Raw genomic sequence first — 8591 nt, forward strand, 5'->3', positions numbered from 1 at the left:
ACAGAGTAGAACTGTCCCATAGGGTTTCCAAGGCTGCAATCTTTACAGAAGCAGACTGCCACATCTATGTCCCATGGAAGGGCTGGCGGCTTCAAACCTTTGACCTTTCAGTTGGCAGCAAAGCTCTTCATCATTGCATCACCAGGGCTTCTTCATATCAGTGTAAGGTGTGTTTTAAGCCAATCACTACTGAGATACAAAAGGAGCAGATCAGGCACAGAAGCAAGGAAGCACACACAGACGGCAGTGGGAGTGGGAGGGGGACAGACACCACGTGAGGACGGTCTACAAGCCAAAGAATCAAAGAATGCCTGAGTCTACCTACAAGGAAGGAATTGGCATGGCCAAGACCTTCATTTGTACTTTTAGCCTCCAGAACTGTGAGAAAATAAATTTCTGTTCTTTAAAAACACCCATTTGTGGTATTTGTGTTACAGCAGCACTAGAAAACTAAGACAAGACCTCAGAGGCAATTGTTGGTGCTTAGCAACACTCACCCTGTGCAGGGCACTAAATTACTATTATATGACCCTTCTAGGCGTGGCTGTGTAATTCCCACAAGATGATTAGGTGGGACTATGCAAATAAGGTGTTTGTGGCCCACCAAGGTAATTGGGCAGCCTGCTAATGCAAATAAGGTACATGGAACCCTCGTAGGGAATTGGTCAGTTTTACCAACACACTGGGTTTAAAGGCAGCCTATTCCAGAGGTTGGCAGGGGGAGGGGAGCCTCACTACCATCCAGAGGAAGATCCAGGAGCAGAGCTTGTCCTCTGGACCCAGAGTCCCTGTGCTGAGAACGTCCTAGACCCAGGAAACAACACGAGATGTCAAGAAGCAGCGGCAAGCACAACAGAGTCCAGCATCAGAGACAAGGCGGCAGCAGAACCAGGAGACTGGCAAGAGATGACGCAGTGTGTTACCCAGCCCACAGAGCGAGGCAGCTATAGTGAGCTTGCTGACCCATGAACCGAGAGGGCTGAGTACCTTCAGACAGGAGGCTTCCTGGCAGAGTGCTTCTGGGCACTTGTTGGCAGAGCTAAACAAAGAGCTGTAAAACTTGCTAGAGCAGGGCAGAGTCCAACATCAAGGGCCCAGGTTGAGAAAGAGAGGCCAGGCCTGAGCAGGTCCCAGCAGCAAAGGCCTGCCTGTGAGCATGGCTGAAGAAGCTGTCCTGATCAGAGAAGTGTAACCTGAGTTGTTCCTATTAACTCCAAGTTGATTCTGATCCTGAATTGTAACCTGTTACTTCCCTAATAAACCCCATAATCGTGAGTCTGCTCTGTGCGTTCTGTGTGGCCATTGCAACGAATTATCGAACCCAGCAGAGATGTAGAGGGTGCCATAGGAGGGATGGCTGATGTCAGAACTGGTAAAAAGTTTGGAGAATGGTGTATGTCTGGCCTCCACCTCATAGGAATCAGCCTTGTGCTGATGTTGATCTTGATTCTCCTCTCACCTTGTGAAGTCAGAGGACCTCTGATGCCACACGGTTTTTGCACCCTGAGAATTATTTCCTTTTTCTTTCCTTCTCCTTTCCTAACCTCTTTTCTTCCTCCCTTGCCCCCAAAAGCAGTGACGTCTGAAGGAGAGGAGGGCAACAATGGCTGGGATAAGCAATTCCACTCACTTACCTCTCCCGTGGAGATGTGTTTCAGAGACTTAAATTGAATCAGCTTCTCAAAGGCAAGTGAAGAAACAGCTGTACGATATCTCATGCCTGTGTGCTGGTTGATGACCCAACATGAACACAGAGCCAGAGACTTCAAACACTCGGTGAGAAAAAGGGCAAAGCAGAGTCCCACTCCATAGACAATGTTCCCCGACTGCTCTTCAGAATATTCCAGGATCTTTGGTATAATCAGCAACTAAAAGGAAAAATGGAGTTTAGACCATTCACACTTCCCAATCCTTCTTTCAGTCAACAAGTATCACACATGGGCTGTGTGTGAGGTCCTCAAATTAATGTCGGGAGCCCTCAAGGACACGGTCTAGTTGGAGAAGATGTGGGAGTTTAGTTGGCTCAGATCTGAGTCCCAGCTTTGTCACCCAGTAGCTTGTCCAGGCAGGAAAGAGAAGGCACACAAACTGGATAACACAGGAGGGTTGGTAAAGTGACACTTACAAAGGTGCAGGCAAATTTAGAAACTCCAACAAGGGGTGGGTAAGCACCCTGGAACTAGCAACGGCAAGGAGCTGTTACCACCCTAGGCTGAAGGGGAGATGGAAAGGCCAGGTTACTGGAACTCAGAAGGAGAGAGTCACTCGAGAGGACCCTGAGAGGAACAGAGGTCACCAATCTCCGATGACTGAGAGGCAGCCAGGAAACAAATATCCTGACCTCACTCTTCTCCATTCTTCCAGTCTCCTGTTGGAGGCTCCCATTGATCAAACCCAACTAGAGGGCAGGGCCCATTGATGGGATCCATCTAGGTCAGGATATGGGGAAACAAGGAGAGTGGCTAATGGTGGAGAGAGATCTGGAGGGACAAAGGGAAACCACCCAGCATACCAACTCTCCTAAGTCAGGTGAGTTATCTCTGTGGTGGTCATCAATGGTGTTTCTTCTGCCCTACATTCTTCTCCCCTTGGCTGGTAACAACCTCTTAGTTTTGTTCCGGAGGCATTCCCCCTACCCACTGCATGAAGTCTAGGCTGGAATGCCAATCAATGTGCCCCACCCTCCTCTGGCCCAGGGGTGATCATGTGACCCCAGCTGGGCCAATCAGACTCACCCTCTGAAATCAAAATCTTGGACTGAAGAACTGGAGAATAGGAAACAGAGTCAATTCTTCCAAGCATGGTACATGAGACCATCCATTAGTTTCTGTCAACTACAGCCCCAGAACTGCTTGGCCATTTCTCAAAGCAGCTAAGATGTATTGAGCCAGGCCATGTTCTTGTTGATTTTGTTAGCTGCCGTCAAGTTGGCCCCCAGTTCAGGGTGGACCCCTTGCACAATGGAACAAAAAGCTGCCCAGTCCTGTGTCATCCCCATGATCTGCTGCGGATTGGACTGTTGTTATCCATAGGGTTTTAATCAGCTGATTTTTTGGAAGTAGATCTCCAAGTCTTTCTTCCTACCCCATCTTAGGCTGCAAGCGCTGCTGAAATCTGTTCAGCATCATAGCAACACGCAAGCCTTCCCTGGCAGATGTGTGGGGGCCACACACGAGGTGCATAGGCCGTGAATCAAACCCAGGTCTCCCACACAGACGGGGAGAGTTCCACTACCGAGCCACCACTGCTCTGTGTCCCAAGCGCTTCAAATACTTCGTCTCCTTTAACTTCACCCTGCGAAGTAGACAGGAGTCCCTGGGGGGTGCCGACAGCTAACCCACTTGGCTGCTAAATGAGAGGTCGGAGGTTTGACTCTACCCAGAGGCACCTTGGAAGAAAGCTGGGTGATCTTCTGAAAAATCAATTGAAAACCCTATGGAGCACAGTTCTACTCTGACACACATAGGGTCACCACGAGTCAGAATTGACTCAACAGCAAATGGTGAAACAAAAGAGGCAGATGAAGTTATTATCTCCATTTTACACATGCGGGTTTCCATGAGGTCTACCCCTGACAGCATCCATGAGGTTCCTCGAGGAAACTGAGGCACAGACAGGGTAATTAAATTGTCCAAAGTCACCCAGCAATTAAGTGACAGGCCAAGTTTGAAAGCCAAGCTGTGGCTACAGAGCCCACACCCCTAACTATGATGCTCTAAGTCCCCCAAAGCCCTCACTTAATGGACAGCAACCAAGAGACGAATACATCACCAGCTCCTGGTACAGACTTAAATGTGCCACAAGTTCTGTTCTAATCTCCAAAGCCTGGAATCCCCCAGATCTCACCAAGTCTGCCACTTACTGGCCCTGATACACTCGCCACACAGTAGAGCAAGCTCACAAATAGTACGAATATAAGCCTTGTTCTTTGGAACCTCAGCATCACTCGAAGCACTGAAGCGTTTTCAATTCCATGCCTTGAGACTTCTTCTTCCCAAAGGAGATGAAGCCTTAAAAAGAGGAAAAAGAGCGCCAAGTGAAATCTCTCTGCATGTAGAATCCAAATGTCCTAGGACTTGCTAGCCTAGGAGCTTCATTACAGAAGTTTTCAAACATAGTGAAAGTACAGACAAGGGCATGGGCAACCCCCAAGTACCCATCACCCAGCTTCAAGCGTTATCAACATTTTTGTTCATCTCTCCTTCTCTTCCATGTTGTATTATCGTTGCTGTTGTTTTTTGCTGGAGTATTTAAAGCAAATCCAAACATCATATCATTACATCTATAGATGCTTCATTATGTACCTCTTCCAGAGAAGCCCTTTTTAAAAAAATCATAGTTACCACCAAAACCCCAAAACCAAACCTGTTGCCCTCAAGTTGATTACGACTCATGACAACCGTCATAGAACTGCCCCATAGGGTTTCCAAGGAGCAGATGGTGGATTCAAACCGCCAACCTTTTGGTTAGCAGCTGAGCTCTTAACCACTGTGCCACCAGGACTGCAATAATCCCTTAATGGCATTTAATAATACCCGATCTGTATTCAAATTTCCTTAATGATTCAAAAATAAGTTTTTGCAGTGGGTTTGTTTGAATTAAGAGCCAAACAAGGTCCACACATTGCATTTGAAGGATAAATCTCATATACCTCTTGAGTGTCTTTTTAATCTGTAACAGATTCCCCTTCTCCGCATTTTTATGCTATTTATTTGTTGAAGAAACTGAGTTATTTGTCTGGTAGAATTTCCCACACTCTGAGTTTGACTGATTACATCCCTGTGGTATAGTCTAATACCATCCTTCATTATCTGTATTTCCTATTAAACCTGTATTTATGTCCAGAGGCTTAATGAAATTCAGAATTAAAGATATTTGGCAGAAATACTTAATAGGTGATATAAGGTATTTCCTGTTGCATCATAGCAGAAGACACAGAAGGTCTGGCGTCCTCCTATTAGAAAGGTTAAAACGGACCAGCTGTTCAGGTGGTTCAGCTTGATCCATTGCCTAGATTCACTTCCATTAGGCTGGAAAAAATAGAGATTTTTCCAATTCTATCACACCTTCTGTATTTAGTAGATGGAATTTTCTATTAAAAAATAATTTTCCCTCATTAACTATTTTGTTACCCCCAAAATATAGTTGTTGTTGTTAGGTGTTGTCAAGTTGGTTCCGACTCATAACAACCCCGTGTACAACAGAATGAAACATTGCCCAGTCCTGCACAATCCTCACAATTGTTGTTATGCTCGAGCCCATTGTTGCAGCCACTGTGTCAATCCCTCTAGTTGAGGGTCTTCCTCTTTTTCGATGACACTCTACTTTACCGAACATGATGTCTTTCTCCAGGGACTGGTCCCTCCTGTTAACATGTCCGAAGTATCTGAGACAAAGTCTCGCCATCCTTGCTTCTAATGAGCATTCTGGCTCTACTTCTTCCAAGACAGATTTTTTCATTCTTTTGGCAGTCCGTGGTACATTCAATATTCTTCACCATAATTCGAAGGCATCACGTCTTCTTCAGTCTTCCTTATTCGTTGTCCAGTTTTTACATGCATATGAGGCGATTGAAAATATCATGGCTTGGGTCAGGCACACCTTAGTCTTCAAGCTGACATCTTTGCTTTTGAACACTTTAAAGAGGTCTTTTGCAGCAGATTTGCCCAATGCAATGCGTTGTTTGATTTCTTGACTGTTATTTCCATGGGTGTTGATTGTAGACCCGAGTAAAATGAAATCCTTGACTACTTCAATCTTTTCTCCATTTATCAAGATGTTGCTTATTGGTCCAGTTGTGAGGATTTTTGTTTTCTTTATGTTGAGGTGTAACCCATACTGAAGGCTGTAGTCTTTGGTCTTCATCAGTAAGTGCTTCAAGTTCTCTTCACTTTCAGCAAGCAAGGTTGGGTCATCTGCATATCACAGGTTATTAATGAGTCTCCCTCCAATCCTGGTGTCGTGTTCTTCTTCACATACTCCACCTTCTTGGATTATTTGTTCAGCATACAGATTAAGTAAAAGGATACAACCCAGAAGCACACCTTTCCCGACTTTAAACCATGCAGTATCCCCTTGTTCTGTTAGAACAACTGCCTCTTGATCTATGTACAGGTTCCTTATGAGCACAATTAAGTGTTCTGAGATTCCCATTCTTCATAATGGTATCCATAATTTATTATGCTCCGCACAGTTGAATGCCTTTGCATAGTCAAAAATCACAGGTAAAGTCTTTCTGGTATTCTCTGCTTTCAGGCAAGATCCATTTGACTTCAACAGTGATAGCCCTGGATCCACATCCTCTTCTGAATCCAGCTTGAGTTTCTGGCAGTTGCCTGTCAATTTACTGCTGCAGCCACTTTCAATGATCTTCAGCAAAATTTTACTTGCTTGTGATAGTAATGATATTGTTAGATAATTTCCGCACTTGCTGTAATCACCTTTCTTTGGAATCAGCGTAAATATGGATCTCTTCTAGTCGGTTGGCCAGGGAACTGTCTTCCAAATTTCTTGGCATACACAAGTGAACACTTCTAGCGCTGTATCCGTTTGTTGAAACATCTCAATTGGTATTCCATCAATTCCTGGAGCCTTGTTTTTTGCCAATGCCTTTAGTGCAGTTTGGACTTCTTCCTTTCGTAGCATCAGTTCTTGATCATATACTACCTCCTGAAATGGTTGAACGTCAACCAATTCTTTTTGGTGCAGTGACTGTGTATTTCTTCCATCTTCTTTTGATGCTTCCTGAGTCACTTAATATTTTCCCCGTAGACTCCTTCAATGTTGCAACTTGAGGCTTGAATATTTTCTTCAGTTCTTTCAACCTGAGAAATGCCTGTCGTGTTTTTCACTTTTGGTTTTCTAACTCCAGGTCTTTGTACATATTATTACAATACTTTAATCAATAAAATATAATTAAATATATAAAATATATATAAGTATATGTAAATATATAAAATATAATTAAATATTGTTAGTTCAGGAAATAATTCACTCTTCCTTTTTATATGCAAATTAAGATTCACAAAATCCAGAACTTCGATTTCAAAAACCAGGTTCCCCAAAATTACCTACTACTTCAAAGTCTTCAAAGGGTTCCCTGGTGCTGGATCACTCAGTAAAAACGTGTCCTTATTTTGACATTCCAAGCTAGTGATGCCTGGGATATTTGGACTATACCAGCAAACAGGGGCACCAAAACTTTTTTTTTTTTTTTAATGATACATGATATTTCAAAAAAGTATTAAAGAAGTTACCATGAAAAATTAAGATTTTGTTGACTTCCTTATACTTCTTTTTTATTTTTAATTATATTTGGGGCAAGTGCAGGGGAATAGCTAGTAGTCTTTTTACCCATTGGAGGCATAGGGCCTCCAGAAGCCCTGTCTGGTCCATGGATGCCTCCCATGCATCCACAATCCAGTCTGTCAGCTGCAGTCACCGTGTGACATCGGCCCTTTACTTCCTGGCTCCTTCTCCCATTCATCTTGTTCCTCTGTCTGGAAAGCTGCTACCACTGTCCATCACGGGAACGTCAAGGACCTTGCCAAAAGATTCAAGAAAATTGCTCTTGTATAGCAAGAGCACGGAAAAGAGAGTGGCCATCTCCCTCACTGGGCCACCCTTTGTCACCAGAGCCCCACAGTAGCACTGCTTATGTTCAGAGCTTCCCAGAAACATTCTCAAAGAGCTCCATCAGCTTCTGGTGCTCGTCCTCTGCCCCAAATCTCACTACATCTCTCAGGGCAAATAGTTCTTGCCGTTTCTGCTCCTTCCTTCTCCAACCATGTATACTTAGGCCCAGCCTAAGGCCATAAGGGAACCGGCACCATGAGAATCTTTCTGTCCTGCTTTCCTCCACATTCAGTCAGAACTCCACCCTCCTTCTTCCTTCTTGAGTTAGAAAACAACTCCCCTCCATGCTGTGTCCATCAATGGATGGAACCAGATAACTTCCGGGGTCTGAGTTCTAGCTCAGTGAGCCAGAATTATCCCCATGTCACCTGTGTATATCAGAGGATTGTGAATGATATTGCTCAGGCCAAACAATGGGGTCATCCCTCCTCATTCCAGCCCCACCCCCACATATACACAATCCATAGAGTCAACACCTCCAGAGTTGGTTCTACTTTGACTAAAAGAATCCAAGTTTTCCATGGCCCTTCCACTGCACTCCTGGCAACTCTGCCAGATATATTGTAGTTTCTGGCTATGACCATCAGACTCAGAGTCAAAGAACTCAGTTTCAAATTTTACCACCCCCTTCATTAGCCATGTGAATCAGGGAACATCATTTCACTTTTCTTGATCATCCTTTTTTTTTTTTTTGTATGTTAAATGGTAAAAATTATATCTGCCCTGCTTAATTCATAATCCTATTGTGTGGTCAAAGGAGATAAGGGATGAGGAAATGCTCTGTAACTGGAGAACAATAAAAAATGGGAAGGATTATGATGGTGAGGATGATGAAGATGATGGTCCTGATGATAACAGTGATGATGATAAAGGAGGTGAAGGTGATGGTCCTGATGATGACAGTGATGATGATAAAGGAGGTGAAGGTGATGGTTCTGATGATAACAGTGATGATG

At 44.2% G+C, this 8591-nt stretch overlaps 1 protein-coding gene across 1 annotated transcript in view; it reads right to left on the minus strand.

Moving 5' to 3' along the window:
• Nucleotides 1-8591, minus strand: part of ABCC11 (ATP binding cassette subfamily C member 11) — a 68538-nt gene that overhangs the window by 52672 nt on the left and 7275 nt on the right. Inside the window, exons 4-5 of the mRNA XM_004371694.1 lie at nucleotides 3863-4010; nucleotides 1635-1868 (exon numbers count right to left, since the gene is read on the minus strand). Of these exons, the coding sequence (XP_004371751.1) occupies nucleotides 1635-1868; nucleotides 3863-4010 (382 nt within the window). The remainder of the gene's footprint in view (nucleotides 1-1634; nucleotides 1869-3862; nucleotides 4011-8591) is intronic.

Source organism: Trichechus manatus, unplaced genomic scaffold (genome assembly GCF_000243295.1).
Source record: "Trichechus manatus latirostris isolate Lorelei unplaced genomic scaffold, TriManLat1.0 scaffold00014, whole genome shotgun sequence".
Lineage (NCBI taxonomy): Eukaryota > Metazoa > Chordata > Mammalia > Sirenia > Trichechidae > Trichechus > Trichechus manatus.